Source organism: Spironucleus salmonicida, chromosome 8 (genome assembly GCF_000497125.1).
Source record: "Spironucleus salmonicida strain ATCC 50377 chromosome 8, whole genome shotgun sequence".
NCBI classification, from domain to species: Eukaryota; Fornicata; order Diplomonadida; family Hexamitidae; genus Spironucleus; species Spironucleus salmonicida.
Genome location: NC_090603.1, coordinates 822,042 through 845,347, shown reverse-complemented (window position 1 = coordinate 845,347; position 23,306 = coordinate 822,042). Strand labels below are relative to the sequence as shown.

The following is a 23,306-nucleotide window of genomic DNA, read 5'->3' as shown; positions in this document are numbered from 1 at the left end:
TGTGCAGATATAATAATACTATACTTGTATGTAAAACACACCAAAATCACTCTAATAGAAGTTACTATAATGCAGGTTCTTCCATTTAATATACCGCTAAAATCAATGCCCTCATCTCTTCAGATTTACAATTTTTCAATGCTAATTAAACTGGAGAATTTTGAGGTGTCCTAGATTTATTATGCTTTCTCTTGTAGTATCTTATATATTAGTCCAATACATCATGATGCAAATCATTCTATTTCTCAAATTGAGTGATATTACCATTATTTTCAATCAGTAGATTTAAACTATTTTGAATCTCTCCAGAAATATCAGGGTGAAACTTTCTTGTATAAGTGAATGAATAATGTTTATATACTTTGGTTCGATCTATGTTTGTCATTTAAGCAATATCTCCCCATAATCTTTTTGAAGGGGAAGACCGATAAAGCTTATATGCTTCAGTATCAGTTGGTAGATATGATAAGCTATGTTACTTTTAAAAGTAATTACGTAAAGATAACAAATACATCTCTATTTCTTACGCAGTGAGCTTAGATTTAATCATTTAAAAAAATGGAATTTATGGAAAGGGGCGGTATAGGAAAGGAGTTTATATAAATAATTTTTTATAAAGTCATATAATATTACTAATCTTGTTTAATTTTTGAGAAATAATAGTAAAATTATACATAATATATAATTTTGTATTTACAAAAACCGATTTTATAGTGACTTTAATACGGTCCTACTATATTGGTAATAATCTATTTGACATATTAGCGCTAAAATAAGAAATTTGAAACATAACTTCGTATTAATTCAATTTCTAAAAGTCATATTTTCTAATAAGAATCATAATCAAATTTTATTTTTATCAACAGAACCAACTATGTATCAAGACAAACATGGAAACATGAGTATACTTTATACTTATATTTTTAAACTCTAGTAATATATAATTTAATACATATCACTTTTAACAAAACTTAGGTCATATATTAAGCTTCTGTTGCAACTGCTAAATACACTATTTCTATTAATCAACATATTTTTAAACTCTACGATTATCGCTTTATTGTTAAAAGTAATACATCAGATTTTACGCTTCTAGTTATTCAAGTTTTTCATCCACGACCTACTAAGCTATTTCGTCAAAATACTGTGTCTCAGTCGACGAATTACAAGTAGTGGATCTCTGTAATGAACTTTGAATATCCTTATTCTCCGCTAGAAGTTTCGAGATTAGAAGTGAAATGTGCTTTAAGTCGCTCTACGCTTTCTCTGCGGAGGGGCCCTGGCCGGCGTGGAGGTCGGCGAGCCTGGCCTCGAGGAGCCTGTTCTGGGCCTCGAGCGAGCCATTGAGCTCCACGAGCTGCTCAGTGCTCCAGAAGGCCGGGATCCTCGACGGGATGGAGAGCCTCGGGGTGCCGGTGCTGGCGTTCATTGTGGGCGGGGGAATCGGATGTGGTGGGTTTGTGCGGAATGGTGTATCCTAGAAATAGGAATGACTCCGGGATGTTTCTGCCATCCGGGTATTCCTCCGGACCACTCCGGGGTTTGTAGGGCCCGCTCCGCATGGACGCCCAGCACCGCGACGTGGTCTCCCAGAGCCGCGTGCAGACCCTGCTGCTGCAGAACGCTCTCATGCTCTTCACGTACCAGACCCTCACGGCCGCCTTCCGCGCCGGGGAGGCCCCGCTCTCGCTCTACGCGATCCCCTGCTGCTACCTCGCGATCGACGCGGTCGCAGCCGGCGTGTCCCTGTACTGCTCGGTGCTCGCGGTGCGCACCCGGCCCGGCGGGCAGCAGACCCTCCCCACCAACTGCCTCAAGGGGCCCGCCTACGGCGCCGTGCTTGCCCTCGCCTGGGCCTTCGTGCTGGTGCTCCAGGGCGCGGGGAGCATCGCGGGGGTGGTGTCGGGGGTCGCACTGGCCTTCTCCGCCGTGATGCTGGCCGTCCTCGGCGTCGCCCTCACGGTCCCGGCCGAGTGAGGTAATTCCACTCCACATGAGCACTCTGGTCGTGCCCGAAGCGGAGGCAGGCAAGGCGGCCTACCTGATCCGGCGCTTCGGCCTGGCTGGGGTCGTGCCGCACCCCCTCTCCTACTACTGCCTGCAGCGCTCCTTCTTCGACGCCGGCCCGCTGTAGCCGCGCCTCTTCTTCCGCCGGCCGGTCGAGGCGGGCCGCTGGGTCGCTGTGTCCCACATCTCGCAGTCGCTGGAGGCCGACCTGATAGTTTCCGACGACTTCGGGACCGCCGTCGGCGCCCTGCTCCTCGCAGCCGGGGTGGAGCTGGCGCCCGCGAGCGCTGCCCAGGCCGAGCGGGAGCTGGGCAGGAGGCCCGTGTATCGGGAGCTGGACCGCATCACGGCCATCCCGGGTGTGGGCCCGGTGCAGGGCCAGCACCTCCTGGAGCAGTTCGGCAGCCTGCGCGAGATCATGCGCCTGGTGCGCGGGGGGCATCGCCTGGGCATCCGGGGTCTGGAGCAGATGCTGCAGTGACCAATTCCTCACTCGACCTGCACCACCTCGCACGCCTCGTTCTTGCCGTCCAGCTGCCCCAGGCGCTGAAGCTCCTCCATCCCGGCGGCGACGGTGCCACACTGCACGAGGTCCCGCAGCGGGAGCTCCGCAAACGCCACCACGAACTCGCTGGCGCCCGATATACAGTACACGCCACTCGCCGCGGTGCGAACGGCCCCCTGGAACTGGACCTCGGGGGCGTCCTCGGAGGGGCAGCCGAACTGCGCGTAGAGGTCCGTGAAGACTGGCTGGACGTAGGTGTTCAGCAGCTGCGGCTTGAGCCTCTTCACGCCGACCAGCGTGGGGCAGCAGACCCGGCGCAGCAGCTTGATCGCCTGCAGCTGTGTCTCGTCGGGCGAAGGCAGCAGCTGGATGGTGAGGTGGAAGCAGGTGTGCTCCGAGCACAGCTTGAGGTCCAGGTGCTTCGTGAGCTGCGGCGTCGACAACCGCATTGTTGCGGTCTTCAGGATTATTATATATATTCCGCCATCGTATCCCAATGCGCAGCGCCCTCATCCCGCTGTCCTCCCTCGAGTACTCGTAGTCAGCCGTCTAAGAAATATTTGATCGTGTAGATACATCACTTATGTCTCCTATTAGATCCTAGCCAATAAGACCTTAAGTATTCTCCAACCCAGTCTTGCATAAAGAAAAAATATATGCAAATTTCCTTAATAAATAACGCATAGAAGCACATTAAATATTATAAAGAACTCTAACAGATGAAATTGATAGATTGCGGAAGGAGAGATAAATTCCTAAGAGAATTTAACTTAAATCTAGTAATAATACACAACTTTTTGAAAATAGCTTTATTTAGCAATAATAAGCTTATCTTGGAGCTAACCAGTTTAAATAAAAAATAATTAAACCAATTGAAAAAAAGAACACTTGGTAAAGTTTTTATAAAGCTGTTGAAGTTAATTCAAGCAAATAAAGGGCTGCTGATATGACGTTAAGGCAAAAGAATTTTTTAGAATTTGATGTGAAGAAGTGATTGGTGGAAGAAATTAAATTTTATACGTAAACACTTGAGTTTGCTAATAAAAATAAAGATTGTTAGAAAATTTATTTCTTTTTATATTTAATATTTGACTCCATAAATATACATAATCTTTTATTTACAAAATAATATTAAGATAAATCTGATATACATAAATCAACTAATCTAATATTATCCCTACACATTTCACTCAGTCCATTCTGCAAGCTATATCTCTTATTTCCATGGACCCATCTGCTTCCATGCAGTGAATTTATATACCCCATCCTGAATATGCATCCCTGTTAGTTCCTGCTTACATAACTTTACTAGCACACTCAATTAGTTCTTCTTTTCCCATTCCTTCTTTCCAGTACATCTAAGCTGGACCTAGTAAGAACTCATTCGCAGTACCATCAACGATCCAGTCGCTGATGGCAGGAGCACCAATAGAATCATGTCCACCGACAATTGAAATATCTCCTTCCATACCAGCAATGATTGGTGAGACGAAAAGTGGACCAAATCGTTTTTCATAAAGTACGGCAGATACTAGATTTATGAGCTCTGAAGGGGTAAGAGAGCGATTGTTTTCAAACTCAAAAAGTTCGCATCTTGATGCTAAATCTCTATGAAGCATCTGAGCATCTGAGGCAAAACCAGCAATGGCCAAGAGACAAGACTTATTAGGCTGGGAGATTTTAGGGTAATTCATTGTTATTGTTTAATAACTTGCGCCTAAACGCTTATCTGTTGCAACTACAACACAGTTTTTGCCTTTCATAGCTAGGATAGCTCCTCCGTTATATGTTGAAGCGTCACTCATTTCTTAGAGGACAAAAAATAATTTTTTAATATATTTATATATAATATAGTATAGATATTTATAAAATATATTCGTAAATGAACTAATTAATTAAAATATAATACAGTTAAAGATTTTTACTTAATAGTTAAAAATTTTATAATATTTTATTCTAAATTCTTAGGTATGTTTTCCCTAATAAATAATAAACTAACTAGTTGATAATTTTATAGATTTTTATTATTTCGTGTGGTAAAATAATTGTTGATCATAATAAATTGGACCATTCAAGTATTACAATTAGTTTCACTCATCTTTGTCATCTGTTTCGCTACTTTCCATATCCGCAGTCTCAGCTCTCAAATATAGCTTTTAAGTCAAAATTGGTGAAAAAATATACCAAACTATACCAACTATTCCAAACCCAACTATACCATCCGGATTTTTAGTAACAATACACTATGAAACAGCACTTATTAACGCAAACCCACACATACCCATAGCTTTGTGCGAAACAAAGTCTTTGCTTGCGAAAACACGCCCAAAATGGGCATATTTTATTTTTGATACAGTAAGAGTAAGAATACAAATAATTAAACCCAAATAGATAACCTATATAATTTTTTTATAATGTTCAAAAACACTCAAATTCTACATTTTAAAGCTTTAAATTCCGACGGTTAAAGTAATCACGAATGCACTCGTTGCCGGGCTAGGTAGGCCCTCGAAGAAACGAACTCCACCAGTTTTTCCTGATTTGTGCTTATTAATAACAAAACGCACGAGACGAAAAGCTACGCAAGAAATATAAAACATAGCACTTATTAGTGAAACAGAATGCGAAAAATAAAAAGTGTGATGGAAACTCTAATATATTAATACTCCAGTGGCTACACCAAAACTAGTAAAATCAGCAGCATCATCAAACATTTCTCCATATTTTGTACTGCCAAATCTATCCGCCGCACGACCATCAAATACATCGAAAAACTGGCCAGCTAGTACGTAGAACAGAACACGAAATTGGGGTTTTGTTGAAAACTCGAAAATCTACTTATAAATTGCGATAATACCACAAAGCATATTTAAAAGCGAAATGATGTTCGCATACCAAAATTTTGGTATTGAGCAAAATGTAAAATTAAAAAAGGCAATAATAATGGATGATAAAAGTTAGTTGTTAGCTAATTTCTCATTTCCTTAAAATGCATAATATACTGCAGATAGTGACAGAAATTCTTTAATTTAGATAAGCATATTTCTATTTCTATTAAACTTCAAAACTGGATATGTTGAAAACCATAACTCCGAAGTTAAATAAGCAAAAATGAGCTCTAACTTAAAAATATGAATAGTAAGTACAAAAACAAAAAATAATGGAAGAATAAAAAAGGAAGATGAAATTATAGAAAAATGAACTTTATGATCTATTTTTTGTTTGCGGAAAAATTTTACATTTGGAAAATTAAGGAAGAAAGTTGGAGATCCAATTAAGAATAGCAGCCATGAATTTTAGTTTTAATTTTAATATAAAAAATATGAGGATAAAATTGAGGTTGAAAGTCTGATGATGTTGATAACAAACATCTACCTTGATGGATTCTTAAAACAATTTAAATGTGAAAAGGTTAATTTTATAGTAATAAATGAAAAGACAGCTATGAGAAATTGAAGCGCTCTAATCATTTAAATCTTTAAATAATATTCTAACTATAATATATTATTATAATTATTTATAATTATAATATTATCTTAATTCTTTAAAATAACTTCAAATCTACTTGTGGTAATAATAATAGTTATTATACTAATAAACTATATAAACAACAAATCATTAAATTTCCACAATTTAACATTCTAAGCAATTACCCATGACTCTTAAAACATCATCTTTAATTCTTAAAACATCATAAATTCCTTTCCAAGCACCCTTACCTTCACTAGCCAAAGCTAAAAGTCGTAAAGCTTCATGACCATATCTAATTTCAATACATACAGTTTCATCAGTACTCATATTATATTCTGTTTAAATTTAAGTTAATCTTACTGTTTAGCATTAACCAGGTTGCAAAACCAAGCTATCAAAATCAAGTGCTAATGGAGCTTGAATAGCATTTCTAGCATGTTTCTTGTTCTAACCAGATATCACTGGTTTAAGTCTTAAAAACGATGGACACTAGCCTATATTTTCAATCATCAACTAGTTATTAGAAATGATTTTCGTAACAATATCAGGTTAACCAAAAGCACCTAATAAAGGTACCTAAAATGATTTTTTAACAGTCTGCCCAACTACTTAAATAACCAGTTTCGCAGCAAATAACCACTATTGTTGCTCAGTAATTTATGCATTTCTCGGTTAAAATTATATGATAACATCTTGTGAAATTATTTCTTAATCAGGATCTACGCAATTTTAAAGTGTAAATTTTTAATTCTAAACAATAGTGAATGGTTAATTTGTTTTACAACAGTTAACATTTTTTTCAATATCAGGGTCATAACTTCTTCCTATAATAGAACAAGATATCTATAATGGTTCATTGAATACATTTCTTACACGTATTGGACGTACCGATGGATGCATAGCGTCTGCTGGTGGAAATATAGCATCAGATGGTAAAACACGAATTACCTTATTTGAAGTAACAATGTTGTTAATCGATTCTCGGGTATTAGGTACATGTATTTGATTATCGTGCGAATGTGTCTATGCAATTGATTATTTAAGTATGTTTTAAGATCTTGAATTATGCATTGAATTTTAGAAATGCTGCTACTGCTACTACTAATCATAATTCTAAATATCCACAGATGGTGCATTAACTGGAACAGATAATGGTACTTATGTATAATTTTAAAGAGGAGTAACATTTGATTAAAACTACTAAGGGGCTGGAGTTGGTTAATTAATTTATGAAGAGTAGTTATTTGGAGCATCATAAATTGACTAATTAGGAGCATATGATATACCTGGATAAAAAGTTGCAGGTGTGTTAGAATGTTATGTTTGATTCATATGTTAGTTCATCATTTAAGTTGTGTAAACTCCTGTTTAATTATTTATAGACTGATTCTAAAATGATACTGAAGCTTAAGGAGGTGGAGGAATTTATGCTTGGTTTGAATAAGGGTTAAAACCACTTTATGTTTGCTTCTATTCAATAACTTAAAATTCTAAAATAATTGAGCATATATCTGTAAGATTTTCAGAGATCGTAATCTTAGTTTCACCTGTTCCCACAAACTATCCCCGTGCATACAATTTACATTAATAACATTCTTCATCTACTTTCTCTAATAAGGGTTTACAAAATCCATCTACTGACCCTAATGAGCTGGCTTTGGCGACCAATGATCCGCCATTTTTTGTCAGAACTGATACTGAAATTGAATTTTCAGTATTCATTTCAAGATTTAATTTGGTAGAAGTTTTATATTATAAAGGCTCATCAGATACTTACTGAAGTTTTGGACCAGACATTTACCCTGGTAAAGGTGACTACGCAATTATTTGAGACTTAATACCAAAATCAGTAAAATTAGGGTAACGAGAAGAAGCCATTGTGGTGTCATTTCCCACATGTGCCGAAGAAAGCATAGATAACATTTTGTAAATTTGGAGCGGAATTATATAACATATATATTATACATACAAAGAATGATTTATCACTTGTTCTATTTTCTTTTTATTTTTTCGTGTTATTTTTCTTATTTTGATTGTCTTTTTGAAATTACATCGGTTACCACATCTCCTAAACCTAAAAATTCCCTAACTCTCAAGCCTTTACACAACCAGTAATTCAGATTTCCATCATTTATACCATTCTTAATCATATCATATCTGTCCTGAAATTCTCTACTATCAATTTCAATAGTTTCGCGACCAATTTTTATATTTTCGCCTTTAAATTCTCCATTTAGTTCGTCCAAAAATTCACCAAAGCTTTTTCTGTAAAGTTTCTTATTTTCTGTACTAATTTTATAACCATAAATATCATTTAACTCTTCAAAGTTGGAAACGTAATTTTCAGCTACTGCAGACGATAGTGCCAAACGTGCTGCTCCTATTTATAGACTAATATTATCACTTTCTAATAAAGATTGAATGGTTTCAGTTTACTATATAAGATGCTAAACTAACTCTAAATTAGAAACTGTAATATATGAAAGAGCCGTACATAGAGTTTCTGTTGGCCTATCTTTGAATAATTCAAATAACTTCTACACAATTAGATCGGATGATGAAATAAAAACTTAATAAATAGATGCAAAAATTATCAACGAATCTGAAGATGGTTAATTAAGAAGAATCGAAATTCTCTAATCATCAAAGAAAGAGAAAATACTGTTTTCTAAATCTTCTGTAGTGTTCGTTAATATAAAATGAGATAAGAAATCGAACAATTCTGGGTTATCTGGCTACTTTTTGAAACATGTAATAATTGCATCTGATAAATCTGTAATTGGATCATTTGTCTTTAGGTAGCTTTGAAAAGCATTTATACCTGATATCCTATCTGATACTTTTTTGGAACTTAGAGCATTAAAAATATCTAACTCCACTTCTTCCTACTTATTTTCATGATCTGACATTACTTTAAGAAATATAGGAACGGATAATTATATAAATATTTATCATATACTATTATAAATTTTATTAATTCACACCACTCTAGAAAATGTCAAATATTGACAAAATTAATGCTTATCTAGCTCTTTAAACATAACCTGACCTATTTTCGCAGCCAATTACACCAATTCTTCTGAAATCAACAGCTATTTCGCAGGTACATCCGAAAACGTTCAAATCGCCCCCTTCTACTAAATGCGTTTTCTGTTAGTTTCCAGCACTCCCCCACGCGAAATTCTGCGCGCACCACTTTCCAGCATCCGCAAATGTAGCGCGCTGCGCATTTCCTTCTTGCTCTGAGCCTGCGCTTCTCGGATGCTACGCCGATGCCGTCGGTGTTTCGTTCTGCAAATTACACGAAAATTCTACTGAGTTTGACGGCAAAACCACCGATTTTTCTGTGAAATTTGAGGAGCAGCCGCTGAAGGAGCTGCCGGAAATTGGATTTGGCGTGAATTTGGAAGTGGAAAAGGTCGTAGTCGACGTCGCGTTTTGCGAGGCGGTGGTCGACTCTATCCTGAATCAGATTTTGGTGTGTATGCGGAGCTACGAGTGAGTGATTTTAAGTGATACTGAGATATTTTTTCGGAAAATAGGAAGATACGGTAATTTCCTTGAGGTTAGCGGTTTTATCTGGTTGAAATTTTAGAAAAAGACGCCTTAGGAAGGCTGAGTTGATATAATGCAAGAATTTGAGGGTTATAAAATATGGATTTTGCGAGTAGAATGAAAGTATTTTGGTGAGTTTGGTACAATTTCCGAGATCCAAACGTTTGTTATTAAGAAAATAACATATTGAGTTAGGGTTCAGCATTAATAATGAAAAATTACTCGATTTGTTAATATTTTCGCTTTAAACCTACTATATTCAGTGTGTTTAAATAACGGTAAAGCTAAGTATATATGTAAATTTGAACTAAAATTGAAAAAAAATAGTGTACAATATTAATAGTATAATTTAGTCCGCTAAAGAATATGTATAGTAGTTAAGTAACATTATTCTTGATTATAAAAAGAATTTTAATAGTTATAAATATAAATTTTAAGTCTTAGTTCAATCCAGAATGATGTATATGTATTGATGGAGGTTAAAGAATTAGATAAACTTATGATTTTATAGTAAATAGTATTTAAACAATATCTTTTAATCTACTTTCTACAACAGCTCAAAATGTCGAATGAGGAGCCTTCTTGTTGTGATATCTTTTTCAAATGTTAGGAACCACATTTTGAACGCTGCCAATGCTGTGCCGGATTAGTAAACATCTTCTTCCCTGGTTCAGGTTTATGTATTTGCTCAATTTGCTGCTACGGATGCTTTAGGCCCTCCTGTTGTGGTGTGATGGTGGCAGGTGCTAGTATGTTCTTCACATGCTTTATATTCTGGGGATGGATTGTGGCAATTATTGTTGGGGTAAAAATGATGTGTCCTGGATGATTTTATAGTGATCGAATTTTTATCAAAAGTTTACTTAATAACGAAACAATTTTTTAAACTATTCAAAGTAAAAATAAGCATAAATATAATAGTTATATTAGTAGGATTTATAAATGATATACGTTCTACAAACACTCTACATTATTTTTAGATGATTTAACCCAACTAAAAATCCTACTCGGATATCTAATTTGAGATGAATTAATCACTGAATTAACTAAAGATATCTATATCATAACAGCAAGAATAAGATATAAATAATACAAGTTTTTAGTTATGTGCTACGTCTAATTAGGAAGTATAAACAGAAAACGAGGTGAACTCTATTATTTAAGAATAATAAAGAATCATTAAGCAATACTAATAGTTTGAATTTTAATACAACAGTTATTATTCAGCATAATAATAAAATATATAATAACAAAGTATAATGATTTAAAAACTTTATAAAAATATTTAATAGTTCAATGAAAATACTTAGTAAAAAGACGAATTAACAGAATTGAAAATATTATCAAGGAAACTAATTAATAATAACCTTTACTTAGCGAATTAAACAATAAAGTAAATTATGACTCCATCAAATCAGTGAAAGAAATAAATTATTTTGAGGGTATACCGAGTATAATATACAATTATTTGGATAAATATCTTCATCAATCAAATAATTTTAATAATTAATTTTATATGAGATTATATTTATGATATTTCACATTTACTAATTTAGAATAGAATTAATAAATTTAGACAGAAATTTATTTCATAATATAATATAAATAAATATAACTGGGTTTGTTAGTATAACAAAATGACTATAATTTTATAAGTGCCTCAAATCAATTTATCTTCTGCCTAATTTACGGTTATAGATGAATCTAACCATTCCTTGAAATTTCTTAAAGAACATTTTGCTTAATTATAATCATGTAACTAAAAGCTTACTTAATAATTATAAAAATACGCATATTCACCTAGAACAGCTAAGAAAAACACATAAGCTGACTTAACTTAAATATCATTTCTACTTTCGAATCTTATAAAGGAAAATCAGGACCTTAAATAATAATAACTTCTGAAGAGTTAAATTACCAGCTAAGATATCGAAATAAATGCATAATCTATTAAGTTACATATAGAAGATTCTTATAATGTGCAAGCTGCTACCTTGCATTATAGAATTTAAGGAGACTGTGATAAGTTAATTTAAGAGAGATAAAGACTTACAGAATAAATGATATCATAGGAAGCTAAGATAAAAAATTTAGAACAATAACTGAAGAGTAAGTCTAATTAAAAAATAGAAAATAAAAATTAATATCAGATAAAGATTAAATAAGGGTTGCTGAGTCTTTTGGATGAATGAGAGTAGATTATTATTTTTATAAAACTAATATATTTAAATATATTAGTTTTATGTGATAGTATTATTAGAGTTTGTAACTAATTTAGATAATATGGTATTATAACTATATACACGCTTAAGTAATAAAGAGCTTATTTCATTCAAATAATACTAAAACAAATATTATTGATATATATTAAATATTATAATAAGTAGTATATTTCTTGATTTGATATATTAAGTTTTACATATATATATATATTATTACTTTAACCAAATTAGTATTTTGAAAAATCAAAGAATATTTACTATCACATGAACTAATAATAAAATAAAATATTTAGATAAGGATGTAATTCATCAGTATATATAAATAAAAATAGTATATAATCATAAGAAAAATGCCAAATCTACTAGATAAACTCAAAGAACAAAATTACTACCAAAGTAGGTAACGTGTTTCTTTTTGCCGCTCTTCCTAACCAAAAACTTATGAATCTATTAGCAACAAAACTATTAGCTTATTATAAGATTCATTTAAACAAGTATTAGATAGCTAAATATCATAATCAAATGTGCACCTTTCTTAGACATCTCATACAAACTGTATGGATAAGTAATTATTTTTGACAGCAGAATTGTTATCAGAAAATGATGATAGTAGTACCAAAAGCTAATGTTAAATAGTTTCTATATAGAATTAAAATTAAGAGTAAACATTGTTATTAGAATTATAAATAGCTAATTAAAACTCATAAATTTAGCATTAATAGGATTTAATTTTAAAATATTAACATTAGGAACGTGAATACCTAATTTAAACTTAGTAATAATTTGAATCCACAAAGAAATATTAATCTCTTATAGACTCTTTAGTACTAGATAATATCAACTTATAAAAATCTTAATCAACTTAAAACCAATGTTAATATAAATCTATTGAAACGTAATCGTATTTTGATTCATATAATATTGAGTTGGATAGCACTCATAATTAAGATATGGGTATAAATATGAATAAATCTGCTTCTGTTTAACATATAACACCTTATACAAAGGAAAATTTTAATATTTACTAGTCATTAAACGCAGACAACATCAATGACTCCTAAAATAGTTCTAAAGATATTTATTTATCCAACCGAGTTAAAGAGCTAGAAAAAAAATTAAAACTAAGTTAAGAAAAATATAAGAAATTAAAGTAAAAATTAAAACATCAAAGTAGTTTATTGTATAATTAAAATGAAGAAGCAGAAATGGCAATTTAGTATATGGACTGTATAAGAGAAATGGGGAAAAGAATTAAAAAGTTAATTTGATGTATGAATTTTACTATTATTTTTTTATTAGTAAACACAGTTTTATAAAAGTTAATATAAATTTACATAATTTTTAAGTTCCTGGTAAAAATAATTACGAAATCTTTTTATGAACTCTAGCTGAAGATTTCTTAGACGGCTGACTACGAGTACTCGAGGGAGGACAGCGGGATGAGGGCGCTGCGCATTGGGATACGATGGCGGAATATATATAATAATCCTGAAGACCGCAACAATGCGGTTGTCGACGCCGCAGCTCACGAAGCACCTGGACCTCAAGCTGTGCTCGGAGCACACCTGCTTCCACCTCACCATCCAGCTGCTGCCTTCGCCCGACGAGACACAGCTGCAGGCGATCAAGCTGCTGCGCCGGGTCTGCTGCCCCACGCTGGTCGGCGTGAAGAGGCTCAAGCCGCAGCTGCTGAACACCTACGTCCAGCCAGTCTTCACGGACCTCTACGCGCAGTTCGGCTGCCCCTCCGAGGACGCCCCCGAGGTCCAGTTCCAGGGGGCCGTTCGCACCGCGGCGAGTGGCGTGTACTGTATATCGGGCGCCAGCGAGTTCGTGGTGGCGTTTGCGGAGCTCCCGCTGCGGGACCTCGTGCAGTGTGGCACCGTCGCCGCCGGGATGGAGGAGCTTCAGCGCCTGGGGCAGCTGGACGGCAAGAACGAGGCGTGCGAGGTGGTGCAGGTCGAGTGAGGAATTGGTCACTGCAGCATCTGCTCCAGACCCCGGATGCCCAGGCGATGCCCCCCGCGCACCAGGCGCATGATCTCGCGCAGGCTGCCGAACTGCTCCAGGAGGTGCTGGCCCTGCACCGGGCCCACACCCGGGATGGCCGTGATGCGGTCCAGCTCCCGATACACGGGTCTCCTGCCCAGCTCCCGCTCGGCCTGGGCAGCGCTCGCGGGCGCCAGCTCCACCCCGGCTGCGAGGAGCAGGGCGCCGACGGCGGTCCCGAAGTCGTCGGAAACTATCAGGTCGGCCTCCAGCGACTGCGAGATGTGGGACACAGCGACCCAGCGGCCCGCCTCGACCGGCCGGCGGAAGAAGAGGCGCGGCTACAGCGGGCCGGCGTCGAAGAAGGAGCGCTGCAGGCAGTAGTAGGAGAGGGGGTGCGGCACGACCCCAGCCAGGCCGAAGCGCCGGATCAGGTAGGCCGCCTTGCCTGCCTCCGCTTCGGGCACGACCAGAGTGCTCATGTGGAGTGGAATTACCTCACTCGGCCGGGACCGTGAGGGCGACGCCGAGGACGGCCAGCATCACGGCGGAGAAGGCCAGTGCGACCCCCGACACCACCCCCGCGATGCTCCCCGCGCCCTGGAGCACCAGCACGAAGGCCCAGGCGAGGGCAAGCACGGCGCCGTAGGCGGGCCCCTTGAGGCAGTTGGTGGGGAGGGTCTGCTGCCCGCCGGGCCGGGTGCGCACCGCGAGCACCGAGCAGTGCAGGGACACGCCGGCTGCGACCGCGTCGATCGCGAGGTAGCAGCAGGGGATCGCGTAGAGCGAGAGCGGGGCCTCCCCGGCGCGGAAGGCGGCCGTGAGGGTCTGGTACGTGAAGAGCATGAGAGCGTTCTGCAGCAGCAGGGTCTGCACGCGGCTCTGGGAGACCACGTCGCGGTGCTGGGCGTCCATGCGGAGCGGGCCCTACAAACCCCGGAGTGGTCCGGAGGAATACCCGGATGGCAGAAACATCCCGGAGTCATTCCTATTTCTAGGATACACCATTCCGCACAAACCCACCACATCCGATTCCCCCGCCCACAATGAACGCCAGCACCGGCACCCCGAGGCTCGCCATCCCGTCGAGTATCCCGGCCTTCTGGAGCACTGAGCAGCTCGTGGAGCTCAATGGCTCGCTCGAGGCCCAGAACAGGCTCCTCGAGGCCAGGCTCGCCGACCTCCACGCCGGCCAGGGCCCCTCCGCAGAGAAAGCGTAGAGCGACTTAAAGCACATTTCACTTCTAATCTCGAAACTTCTAGCGGAGAATTAAAATATATAATCTTTATTAAAAACTCCGCACGCTGTTAACATGGAAACACAAACAATTTCATTCTAAGATATGATTTAGCAAGAAGTTGATATTCATTTATAGTAACTACATTTATCTAATACTGTTTAATTATGCATACACTAAGACAATAATAAAAAGCTTGCGGATCATGTTGCCTAATAGAATAACTATATTTTACAGTTATAAACTGCTATTTCTAAGTGATTTATTCATTTTTCACTCAATAAAATCAGTCTTAAATGCGGCACCGTTCCACTTAACTCTACCACATACACCCTAATTATATGTAAGATAGTGTATAATTTCATTACCATTCTCAAAATATTCCAGTCTTATCGGATTTTCGTCTTTAAACTCATACTTTGCAATTTATTGATATTCCTGATCAAAAATACGCCAACAAACCCTATCAGAGATGAGTATCTTTTCATCAATGCACGATATTGCTCGAATTCCACCGATAAATTGACATTTTAAATCAACTTTGAAAACATCGTTTTCTTTGATATTCATCATAAAAACTTCCCCTCCATCTGTACCAGTACCATTATATCCAATGATACAAAATAGTGTCTTTTGCCCTCTAAATAGTTTCTCAAACATATGGCAACTGGTTGGGAATAGTCTGTCATGCCTAAATTCGCTCATTTCCTGGAAGGTTAAAATATTATAAAAACGGACAGTTTTGTCCTCAGCACAAAATGCTATGATTCCTTCACAACCATGAAGGTAAGTTGGGGTTGCAAAGTGATATTTTTGGGTCCATGATGGAAGAACTGGATTATTTGGATCTTAAGTTACTAGGTTAATATAAGAATGTACGTGACTAATTTTACTATCTGAAGACTCTTCTTCAGACTATAAAAGTTCTAAATTATGTTTAACAAATATATTTTCTTCTAATGTGATCTGCAAAATTGTCTATGTTTATTTTTAAATATCTGATGAGGGCTACTTATTAAGACTACCAGAGAACGAAGATCGGACAAGTACAAGCTGAAAAGCTGAAAGTCTACAAGATTTTGTAGCAGCATAGATATAAAGGTTGTTTCCTCCACCAAAAATATATAATCTGGTTACTGCTGAATTTAATTTTCCTAATAAAGATGGTTGTTGAGCAGACAGATTTATCAAATAAACAGAGCCAGATTAACATCCTATAAATGCTTCACGATTATAACAGTCAATTGTTCTAATTGCATCTGATTCGAATTATGCAATAAGTTATGGAATCCTGGTATCAAAAGAGTAAAGAAATAATTGACCTTACGAGGTGCCATAAAGACAATTATTAGAATCTATAGGATGTTATGATATAATAGCATCTTCTGTAAACTTAATGAACTGATTTTTATGCTGTTAAGACTTTGAACAACTTTTGAACATTTTCAATATTTTAGTATACTGGCTTAATCTATAAGATAATAATACTAATAAGTTATATTAAATTATAAAGTAATAATTATCAATTTAATACTAATTTTTAGATAAATGAGTTATTGTTGCAATGATTAGTAAAATAAATAGAAACGTGATGTAGTACCTTAGAGGTCATTACGGATGAATTTATTCGCCTATAGTTTTCTATTAACATTTTCAATAATTGTAATTCAGCAGCATCTAACACATAACTTCAACTGGATGACCAGGGCCCAGCCTGCAGTACCGCCTACGTCGAGGAACATTATAGAGTTGCCGTATACGAACGAAATCAAGCAGCTCACCGCAAACTACGCCTCCCAGGAATACAACGCCTTCATCAACTCCTGCAACATTCCGGACTGCAAGAGCCTGCTGAAATCGCGCAAGAGCGTGGTGTTCCCGTGCAGGAACGACTTCTACGCAATGCAGATCACATTCATTCGGCCAGTTCACATCCAGTACCTCAACTTCTTCTCCAGCCAGCCTTTCGCATCCAACCTGCGGCAGGTGCGCATGTCCGCAGAAGGCGTCGAGGTCGGCAACATTGCGCTCAACTCCCGCGGGGGAATGTTCAAGGTGGACCACCCGGACGCTGTCAAGTCCATCCGCTTTGAGTTCAGCGTGTTCGAGAACAAGTTCCATATGTGCCAGATCGGCAACATCGGGGTGTACGGAAACAACATCCTCAAGATGCTGGAGCAGAACTTCGACGAGACGCTCTTCATGCGGTAATTCCAGCACGCCCCGGTGAGTGGTGCGGACCATGGCGATTTCGGGCTCGAGTTCCAGCAGGAGAAGGCGCTTAGCAGGAACCTGTTCGTCCGGATTAACCAGGACCTGCTGGACCTCACCAAGGAGGCCAATGAGCTCAAGATTCAGCTCGGGCAGGCGATGTTCCTCATCTCGGTGCTCGGGATCGCGATCGTGGTCCTCGCTGCGGGGGTAGTGCTTCGGGCGTTCTTCTGCCACCGGACCGTCGGCCTGGACGACGTGCAGATGCGGGCCCGCAGCGGGACGCTGGACGGCCTCCGAGGCGAGATGCTGCAGTGCCTCCAGAACACGTCCTTCACCGACGACCCTGCCGAGGCGTGCAAGCGGATCGCCTCCTGCATGGATCTGCAGCGAATGGGGAAGCCCGTGACGCCCACTCAGTGATTTCATTCCTCTTGTGCCGCCCAGTACCGGTACGCCAGCACCTCCGCCACCTGGTGCCGGGAGAGGCCGCTCACCGGGAGGAATGCGGGCACGAAGAGCATCAGCTCGGTGGAAAAGTAGCGATATAGCACGTTCTGGCGCAGCGCCGCGGTCAGGCCCCCGAAGTATCGCTCCAGCGCAGCGGCAGAGAGGGCCAGCGCCCGGAAACCCAGACCTCCCACTAGCTCGTCCGCAGCGAGCAGTGCCATGTAGATGTCATCGAAGTCGCATGGCGTGGGGTGATGCATGGCGTCCAGGAGCGACGCGAGGGCCGCCAGTCGCCCCCGGTCCGGCAGCAGGCCCGAGGCGAACTCGAACGCGTCCCTCTCTGCGGTGGTCAGCTGGTGCAGCACGCCCCGCTGCTCCACGGTCTACTGCACGAGCGCCTGGTCCGCATAGGGGTACAGCGTGCAGAGCGCAAGAAGGTCCGATCCCTCGGCCCCCAAGTGGCGCGCGATCTCTCCCACCCTGGGGCCGTCCAGCGCCACCAGCACCTCGCAGTCCAGGCACACTACCGCAGCAGCCGTGCTCACGTCGGCCTGCGCTGCGAGCAGGCACCGCGCGGGCCGGTTCAGCAAGGGGCACACCAGCGCGGCGAACTCAGGCGAGGCGAGGCCGGGGTCCAGCACCTCCCCGAACTCGACCAGGCAGAACATCTCCGCTAGGCGCATCCCGGGGACCTCCGCAAAGAGCACCCGCAGCTCCCTCGCCACCGCCACGGCAGACGTCGCCCGCCCCTCGGCCAGTTCGCGGTAGTACACCAGCATGAGGCCCGTGGCATGCAGCCAGCCGCTCTCGCTCTGTCCCAGGAACTGCATGCGCTCTGGTACCGTGGGGAGGCGTTCCAGCTCGGCGTAGAAGGCCGCGTTGTCGTCGCCGTCGCGGGCCAGGACGGCGCTGAAGGAGCCAGCGCGCAGGGCGGTGAAGCAGAGGAACTCCAGCACGAGCCCGTTCTCAGGCAGCGCCTCGCCCAGCTGCAGGATGTGCCGTGCTGAGAGGTGCCGCTGGCCGATGCAGGCACAGAGTGCGCCCGTGGGGATCGCCGGGACGGCCGCGCACAGCTGGTCCGTGGTGAGGTGCTCCGGGGCCAGTTACCCAGCACCGACGAGCTCCAATAGAATCGTGTCGTCTACTGCGGCGAGAGCGACCTTGTGCTGGAGGGATAGCCGCGCACCGTCCACCTTCCCGGCCAGTGCCGCCAGCTCGCGGGCCCGGAAGTAGCCCGCGTTCGCGAGCGCCATGCCCAGCACCTCTGCGCCCACCTCAGAGCCGGTGAAGTGGGCGCTCTTGAACACGAGCACGAGCTGGAAGACCTGCCGCTGCCGGGCCAGCGCCAGCACCGCCGGAAAGCTGCGCAGCATCTGCAGCTGGGCGGCCAAAGGGTCCGCCTCCTGCACCAGGGCGCGCGCCTCGCGTTCGTCCGGGGCCAGGCGCAGCGCGAACACCCGGGCCAGCAGGTCCTCCAGGGCGGCCGACGACCGCGGGGGCGCGTGAAAGTCAGCGAAGGGCGAGAAGAGGGGCGCCAGGGCCTCCGGGGCGAGGGCGAAGTCGCGGTGCCGGAGGGCGCGCAGCAGGTGCAGGCCGGTCGACATTATGACCCGTCGCAGAGAGCCCACTCCAAATGCTATTCACGCGCGAGAACCCGCGGCCGGTGCGCGCGCAGGCCTTCTTCAGCGACGACTTCGAGGCGGTGGTGGTGCCGCTGCTGGCTCCCCGCGCGCCCTGTCCGGCGGAACGGCCCCCGGACGTCCCGGAGGGAGGGACGACTCCCCAGCCGCCCCGCATGTTCCGCTTCGACGTTAGCAGGGCCCGCCTGGAGTTCCAGGCCCGGGCCGTGTTCTGCGAGGTGTCCACCATGCACCCGCGGTCCAGGATCGGGCCGCCGCGCGCCACCCCCCGGCCTGCCAGCAGCGCTGCGACGCCGACCAACTGGGTGGCGCTGGCCCCCAACGAGAGCGCAATCCGCCTGCAGCGAATGGTGGGGAGCGGGAAGTGACCACTCCAAATGGACGAGCGCGAGTTCGTGGCGGCCGGCTTCATCCAGGACCTCCTGCTCCGACAGACGCCCCGCACGGCCCAGTACGACGCTGAGGTGGCCGAGGGCGTGGCGGCCGTGGACGCGGAGCTGCGGGGGCTTGAGACGCAGCTAGCGGAGCTCACGGAGCGCGAGGGCCGGATATTGCAGGAGCAGCAGATTTACCTCGAGAAGATAGCCGCGCTGGAGCAGTAGTGATGTGTTCTCTCACTTGTGGTTGGCGAAGATCCTGCCGTACACCTCGTACGCGCTCCAGAGGTCCGCGACGCCGCACACCTCGAAGGGGCTGTGCATGTTCAGGAGGCCGGGGCCCATGTCCACCACGGGGGCGTTCATGCGTTCGCCGATGAACTTCGCGATGGTGCCGCCGCCGCCGATGTCGATTCTGCCGAGGTTGGCGAACTGGTAGAGGAAGTCGTCGCCGACGCAGGTGCGGATGGCGTGCAGCAGCTCCGTCGGGGCCTCGGACGACCCGTTCTTGCCCCCAGAGCCGGTGTAGCGACTGAGCCCGATGCCGCGGTTCATCACTGCGGCGTTGAGCTTGTCGTGCACCGCGGGGAAGTTCGGGTCGAAGAGGGCCGTGACGTCCGCCGAGACCAGCAGCGACCTGTAGAAGGCGCGGGCGTGCTGGCGCTCGGCGAGGCCCAGCGCGTACATGACGTCCTTGAGGGTGTACACGAGCGAGCCGGACTGGGCGCCCGTGCAGCCGCTGGAGCCGGTCTCCTCGTAGCCATAGATGCAGGCGACGGCCGTAGCCGCGGGGGTGTCCTGGAGGTCCACCAGGGCGTGCATCTCGGTGAACACGCAGATGCCGTCGTCCTGGCCGGGACCGCCGATCATGCTGCGGTCGAGGCCGACGAAGCGCGCGGGGAAGGCGGGGAAGAGCTGAAACTCGCAGAAGGGTACCTCGGCGGCGGTGACCCCGGTCTCGCGTTCGAGGAGCGCCAGGAAGGCGGGCGTCATCTCGACCGTGTCGTCCGCTGGGGCCGACATGGCGAGCGTGTTGAGCTCCTCGCCCTTCACGACGTCGCGCATCTTGCGCTCTGCCTGCTCCGACGAGAGGTGGATGAGCAGGTCGGGGATCGTGAACACCGGGTCGGAGGGCTTGTCGCCGACGGTGAAGGAGTGCAGCCCGTCGGGGCGCTGCACGAACCCCTTGAGGATCATGGGCGTGGTGGCCTGCTGGTACTTCTTGACGCCACCGAAGTAGTGGCACTTGAGCGTGACCACGCCCTGGTCCTTCATCGCGTTCACGAAGTTGGGCTTGAGGTCCAAGTGCGGGTAGTCCCCGTGCGCCCCCACGAAGGTGAAGCCCGAGTCAGCGGTGGCGGTGCCGCACACGCCAGCGATCAGGCTCTTGTGGTGGTTCACGTAGAAGAACCTGTCGCCGGGGCGGAGGCCGGCCTCGTCGCCGAGCTCGCGATGCACGAATCCTTTGGAGAGCAGGAGGGCCTGGGCCCACTGGACGCGCTCCCTGTCAGCGTGGTACTTGCTGAGGAAGCCGAGGTACTCGTCGGCCAAAGAGCGCATCTTCAGCGTCTGCTCCGGCGTAAGCTTTCCGAACAGGGATATTCTGGAAGGCAATAATATTAATATTACAATATCATTAATTATCATCTATATAAAAATTATTAAACCATAACAAAGATCCATTTCTTTGCATTAACATGCCTTCAAAACTGAATATTATGTCTGTAATGCCATCATACATGTTATATTTCATTATTTTACAATAGTCTACTATTTTATATAATTACAAACCGTTATCACGCTTTTCCACTAAGTATTCCATCCACATGGTTATAAATACTCCATTCTACAAATATTATCCGTCCATATATAACTTTCCCTATTTTTATACAACTTCCCATCCTTATTATGTAATCCCCAAAAGACCAACATTATATTTCTTAATTTCTTACTTATTGATTTAGTAAACATCTTAATTAGTAACAAATACATTGTTTCCATCTGTAATAATATTCTTAAAATTGAAGCCAAATTAATGTTAAAACTCTTGAATACTATCATTACAAACCACATATTTTTACTATATAACTTTGATTAAAGAATTACTTGAGAATGCAAAAATTGGTGTGAATATTTTTCTTTCTTGGTTGATACTTAATGTATCTAAATTAAGCTCAGCCAGGGACCCTTAGAAATAGAGGATAGACGCAGTCTACTCACTGACAAATACTCCAATTATAATATGGGTGAATAATTTTGTGAATTTAGTTACTAATATGTTATTAGAATATTCTAAATAGTGAAAAGTTTTTGTTTATAGGTTATACTTAAATATATGTTATGTGTTACACGGAAGTAAATTAGTTAGGAATTGATTATTAGAAGCTGCTAAAAATTATGTATATGGATGTAACTATAGATTGATCTTCTGCTTACTTATAATTTCTGTTGAAATTAATTTTGGCATTATAATATTTTAAATATCTTAATTTGGTATATAATAATATATGTTCTCACTTCATAAGCCATTAAAAATATCAATTTCCATATCTTATCTCTAGCTAATAACAATGCAATTTTCAGTTCTTCCAACATACAAATTATACCCAATACTCATAATCTGACTATCAGAAGTCAAATTTTCATACTTTTCGTTCTCTTTGAAATATAAATTTTTAATAATGCTCTCAACCAAATCCATTTATAGGGTTAAATTTGAAATACAAAATAGCTTATTATTTTAAAACACAATTTCTCCGCTTCTCAAGTCTAATTTTTCGAGGGTTTCTATTGAATTCGTAACTATCATTTGAATGCTATTCATGTATTTCTGCTAGTTAAGCATTTCGACAATATTCGTTCCCAAAATTATCTCAGGGCGCAGCGTTCCAGTAACAATTTTTAGGCATGAAATATCGTCTTTCTGGCTGAAAATTAGATAGGCAGGTTTTGAAAATTTGGACTAAAAACTCGAATTTGGACTGAATTCTAACTAATCAGCCTATCCCTTAAAATCGAAATTTTTATCTAAAATCCAAGTTTGGGGAGCAGTGCCGATGATTTCATCAAACACCGGAGTGCAAATTTCACGTTAAATTACTCTGTCTTAAGAATGTAAGATGCGATGCAACAACCCAAAAACAAATTTCGGGGCGCCGATTTCTGATAAACACAAGTTTTTGTACTAAACGGAGTGATATATGCAATAACAGTTATTCAGGACATTATAATCCTCATATATTAATTTTTGAACAATTGAATTGCTTTTTTGTACTACAAATGGTCTGAAACTACTTGAAATTTTAGCTATTTCTGTTTAAGACATTATAGTCAATTTTAGATAATTGAGCGTCGATATAATCAAGTCATCTGAATCTTTTGGCAGATCATTTGCGTAATAAAAATAGAATATCTAGCATAAATGGTCCATCATTGGGGAAATTGTAGAGATTTAAACAAACTAGTTCATGTAAATAAAGGTTGAGTTGAGGTAGTGAGATTTAAAAGCATTTGGAAACGCTGGAAAGTCAGTCGCAAAGTAGGTATCAGTTGTATTTAGTAGGTTTTAAAGTATTGGTTGATCAATTTATTGAGATTTAACGATTTATTTGTTTTTAGCGAAAATTATCATTTTTGTAATA

At 42.2% G+C, this 23,306-nt stretch overlaps 27 protein-coding genes across 27 annotated transcripts; 13 read left to right on the top strand and 14 right to left on the bottom strand. All coding sequences in view use genetic code 6, as the record gives it.

Moving 5' to 3' along the window:
• Nucleotides 1-46: 46 nt before the first annotated feature.
• On the bottom strand, nt 47-550 carry SS50377_28232 (uncharacterized protein; the record flags this gene model as incomplete). Its single annotated transcript, XM_067912008.1, has 1 exon — nt 47-550. The coding sequence occupies one exon, from the start codon at nt 548-550 to the stop codon at nt 47-49; it is 504 nt and encodes a 167-aa protein (XP_067761030.1).
• A 426-nt stretch (nt 551-976) lies between these two features.
• On the bottom strand, nt 977-1,429 carry SS50377_28231 (uncharacterized protein; the record flags this gene model as incomplete). Its single annotated transcript, XM_067912007.1, has 1 exon — nt 977-1,429. The coding sequence occupies one exon, from the start codon at nt 1,427-1,429 to the stop codon at nt 977-979; it is 453 nt and encodes a 150-aa protein (XP_067761029.1).
• Nucleotides 1,430-1,560: 131 nt separating this feature from the next.
• Nucleotides 1,561-1,977, top strand: SS50377_28230 (Transmembrane domain-containing protein; the record flags this gene model as incomplete). The annotated part of the gene is made up of 1 exon (XM_067912006.1): nt 1,561-1,977. One exon carries the CDS (start codon nt 1,561-1,563, stop codon nt 1,975-1,977), a length of 417 nt encoding a protein of 138 aa, XP_067761028.1.
• Nucleotides 1,978-1,993: 16 nt separating this feature from the next.
• On the top strand, nt 1,994-2,488 carry SS50377_28229 (uncharacterized protein; the record flags this gene model as incomplete). The annotated part of the gene is made up of 1 exon (XM_067912005.1): nt 1,994-2,488. The coding sequence occupies one exon, from the start codon at nt 1,994-1,996 to the stop codon at nt 2,486-2,488; it is 495 nt and encodes a 164-aa protein (XP_067761027.1).
• An 8-nt stretch (nt 2,489-2,496) lies between these two features.
• Nucleotides 2,497-2,961, bottom strand: SS50377_28228 (uncharacterized protein; the record flags this gene model as incomplete). The annotated part of the gene is made up of 1 exon (XM_067912004.1): nt 2,497-2,961. The coding sequence occupies one exon, from the start codon at nt 2,959-2,961 to the stop codon at nt 2,497-2,499; it is 465 nt and encodes a 154-aa protein (XP_067761026.1).
• A 47-nt stretch (nt 2,962-3,008) lies between these two features.
• Nucleotides 3,009-3,506, top strand: SS50377_28227 (uncharacterized protein; the record flags this gene model as incomplete). The annotated part of the gene is made up of 1 exon (XM_067912003.1): nt 3,009-3,506. One exon carries the CDS (start codon nt 3,009-3,011, stop codon nt 3,504-3,506), a length of 498 nt encoding a protein of 165 aa, XP_067761025.1.
• A 196-nt stretch (nt 3,507-3,702) lies between these two features.
• Nucleotides 3,703-4,317, bottom strand: SS50377_28226 (Proteasome subunit beta type; the record flags this gene model as incomplete). Its single annotated transcript, XM_067912002.1, has 1 exon — nt 3,703-4,317. The coding sequence occupies one exon, from the start codon at nt 4,315-4,317 to the stop codon at nt 3,703-3,705; it is 615 nt and encodes a 204-aa protein (XP_067761024.1).
• A 285-nt stretch (nt 4,318-4,602) lies between these two features.
• On the bottom strand, nt 4,603-5,553 carry SS50377_28225 (CDP-diacylglycerol---serine O-phosphatidyltransferase; the record flags this gene model as incomplete). Its single annotated transcript, XM_067912001.1, has 1 exon — nt 4,603-5,553. One exon carries the CDS (start codon nt 5,551-5,553, stop codon nt 4,603-4,605), a length of 951 nt encoding a protein of 316 aa, XP_067761023.1.
• A 574-nt stretch (nt 5,554-6,127) lies between these two features.
• SS50377_28224 (uncharacterized protein) lies at nt 6,128-7,906 on the bottom strand (the record flags this gene model as incomplete). Its single annotated transcript, XM_067912000.1, has 1 exon — nt 6,128-7,906. One exon carries the CDS (start codon nt 7,904-7,906, stop codon nt 6,128-6,130), a length of 1,779 nt encoding a protein of 592 aa, XP_067761022.1.
• A 59-nt stretch (nt 7,907-7,965) lies between these two features.
• On the bottom strand, nt 7,966-8,892 carry SS50377_28223 (uncharacterized protein; the record flags this gene model as incomplete). The annotated part of the gene is made up of 1 exon (XM_067911999.1): nt 7,966-8,892. The coding sequence occupies one exon, from the start codon at nt 8,890-8,892 to the stop codon at nt 7,966-7,968; it is 927 nt and encodes a 308-aa protein (XP_067761021.1).
• An 86-nt stretch (nt 8,893-8,978) lies between these two features.
• On the top strand, nt 8,979-9,485 carry SS50377_28222 (uncharacterized protein; the record flags this gene model as incomplete). The annotated part of the gene is made up of 1 exon (XM_067911998.1): nt 8,979-9,485. The coding sequence occupies one exon, from the start codon at nt 8,979-8,981 to the stop codon at nt 9,483-9,485; it is 507 nt and encodes a 168-aa protein (XP_067761020.1).
• A 615-nt stretch (nt 9,486-10,100) lies between these two features.
• On the top strand, nt 10,101-10,367 carry SS50377_28221 (Cysteine-rich membrane protein 2; the record flags this gene model as incomplete). The annotated part of the gene is made up of 1 exon (XM_067911997.1): nt 10,101-10,367. One exon carries the CDS (start codon nt 10,101-10,103, stop codon nt 10,365-10,367), a length of 267 nt encoding a protein of 88 aa, XP_067761019.1.
• A 151-nt stretch (nt 10,368-10,518) lies between these two features.
• On the top strand, nt 10,519-10,959 carry SS50377_28220 (uncharacterized protein; the record flags this gene model as incomplete). The annotated part of the gene is made up of 1 exon (XM_067911996.1): nt 10,519-10,959. The coding sequence occupies one exon, from the start codon at nt 10,519-10,521 to the stop codon at nt 10,957-10,959; it is 441 nt and encodes a 146-aa protein (XP_067761018.1).
• A 216-nt stretch (nt 10,960-11,175) lies between these two features.
• SS50377_28219 (uncharacterized protein) lies at nt 11,176-11,730 on the top strand (the record flags this gene model as incomplete). The annotated part of the gene is made up of 1 exon (XM_067911995.1): nt 11,176-11,730. One exon carries the CDS (start codon nt 11,176-11,178, stop codon nt 11,728-11,730), a length of 555 nt encoding a protein of 184 aa, XP_067761017.1.
• Nucleotides 11,731-12,110: 380 nt separating this feature from the next.
• On the top strand, nt 12,111-13,028 carry SS50377_28218 (uncharacterized protein; the record flags this gene model as incomplete). Its single annotated transcript, XM_067911994.1, has 1 exon — nt 12,111-13,028. The coding sequence occupies one exon, from the start codon at nt 12,111-12,113 to the stop codon at nt 13,026-13,028; it is 918 nt and encodes a 305-aa protein (XP_067761016.1).
• A 235-nt stretch (nt 13,029-13,263) lies between these two features.
• Nucleotides 13,264-13,728, top strand: SS50377_28217 (uncharacterized protein; the record flags this gene model as incomplete). The annotated part of the gene is made up of 1 exon (XM_067911993.1): nt 13,264-13,728. The coding sequence occupies one exon, from the start codon at nt 13,264-13,266 to the stop codon at nt 13,726-13,728; it is 465 nt and encodes a 154-aa protein (XP_067761015.1).
• An 8-nt stretch (nt 13,729-13,736) lies between these two features.
• SS50377_28216 (uncharacterized protein) lies at nt 13,737-14,231 on the bottom strand (the record flags this gene model as incomplete). Its single annotated transcript, XM_067911992.1, has 1 exon — nt 13,737-14,231. One exon carries the CDS (start codon nt 14,229-14,231, stop codon nt 13,737-13,739), a length of 495 nt encoding a protein of 164 aa, XP_067761014.1.
• Nucleotides 14,232-14,247: 16 nt separating this feature from the next.
• SS50377_28215 (Transmembrane domain-containing protein) lies at nt 14,248-14,664 on the bottom strand (the record flags this gene model as incomplete). Its single annotated transcript, XM_067911991.1, has 1 exon — nt 14,248-14,664. The coding sequence occupies one exon, from the start codon at nt 14,662-14,664 to the stop codon at nt 14,248-14,250; it is 417 nt and encodes a 138-aa protein (XP_067761013.1).
• A 131-nt stretch (nt 14,665-14,795) lies between these two features.
• On the top strand, nt 14,796-15,248 carry SS50377_28214 (uncharacterized protein; the record flags this gene model as incomplete). Its single annotated transcript, XM_067911990.1, has 1 exon — nt 14,796-15,248. One exon carries the CDS (start codon nt 14,796-14,798, stop codon nt 15,246-15,248), a length of 453 nt encoding a protein of 150 aa, XP_067761012.1.
• A 12-nt stretch (nt 15,249-15,260) lies between these two features.
• SS50377_28213 (uncharacterized protein) lies at nt 15,261-16,430 on the bottom strand (the record flags this gene model as incomplete). Its single annotated transcript, XM_067911989.1, has 1 exon — nt 15,261-16,430. The coding sequence occupies one exon, from the start codon at nt 16,428-16,430 to the stop codon at nt 15,261-15,263; it is 1,170 nt and encodes a 389-aa protein (XP_067761011.1).
• Nucleotides 16,431-16,685: 255 nt separating this feature from the next.
• On the top strand, nt 16,686-17,621 carry SS50377_28212 (uncharacterized protein; the record flags this gene model as incomplete). The annotated part of the gene is made up of 1 exon (XM_067911988.1): nt 16,686-17,621. The coding sequence occupies one exon, from the start codon at nt 16,686-16,688 to the stop codon at nt 17,619-17,621; it is 936 nt and encodes a 311-aa protein (XP_067761010.1).
• Nucleotides 17,622-17,623: 2 nt separating this feature from the next.
• SS50377_28211 (uncharacterized protein) lies at nt 17,624-19,252 on the bottom strand (the record flags this gene model as incomplete). The annotated part of the gene is made up of 1 exon (XM_067911987.1): nt 17,624-19,252. The coding sequence occupies one exon, from the start codon at nt 19,250-19,252 to the stop codon at nt 17,624-17,626; it is 1,629 nt and encodes a 542-aa protein (XP_067761009.1).
• Nucleotides 19,253-19,281: 29 nt separating this feature from the next.
• Nucleotides 19,282-19,656, top strand: SS50377_28210 (uncharacterized protein; the record flags this gene model as incomplete). The annotated part of the gene is made up of 1 exon (XM_067911986.1): nt 19,282-19,656. The coding sequence occupies one exon, from the start codon at nt 19,282-19,284 to the stop codon at nt 19,654-19,656; it is 375 nt and encodes a 124-aa protein (XP_067761008.1).
• Nucleotides 19,657-19,665: 9 nt separating this feature from the next.
• Nucleotides 19,666-19,893, top strand: SS50377_28209 (uncharacterized protein; the record flags this gene model as incomplete). The annotated part of the gene is made up of 1 exon (XM_067911985.1): nt 19,666-19,893. One exon carries the CDS (start codon nt 19,666-19,668, stop codon nt 19,891-19,893), a length of 228 nt encoding a protein of 75 aa, XP_067761007.1.
• A 9-nt stretch (nt 19,894-19,902) lies between these two features.
• SS50377_28208 (Aminopeptidase I) lies at nt 19,903-21,225 on the bottom strand (the record flags this gene model as incomplete). The annotated part of the gene is made up of 1 exon (XM_067911984.1): nt 19,903-21,225. The coding sequence occupies one exon, from the start codon at nt 21,223-21,225 to the stop codon at nt 19,903-19,905; it is 1,323 nt and encodes a 440-aa protein (XP_067761006.1).
• Nucleotides 21,226-21,298: 73 nt separating this feature from the next.
• Nucleotides 21,299-22,132, bottom strand: SS50377_28207 (uncharacterized protein; the record flags this gene model as incomplete). Its single annotated transcript, XM_067911983.1, has 1 exon — nt 21,299-22,132. One exon carries the CDS (start codon nt 22,130-22,132, stop codon nt 21,299-21,301), a length of 834 nt encoding a protein of 277 aa, XP_067761005.1.
• A 51-nt stretch (nt 22,133-22,183) lies between these two features.
• Nucleotides 22,184-23,296, bottom strand: SS50377_28206 (uncharacterized protein; the record flags this gene model as incomplete). The annotated part of the gene is made up of 1 exon (XM_067911982.1): nt 22,184-23,296. One exon carries the CDS (start codon nt 23,294-23,296, stop codon nt 22,184-22,186), a length of 1,113 nt encoding a protein of 370 aa, XP_067761004.1.
• Between the last annotated feature and the right edge of the window lie 10 nt (nt 23,297-23,306).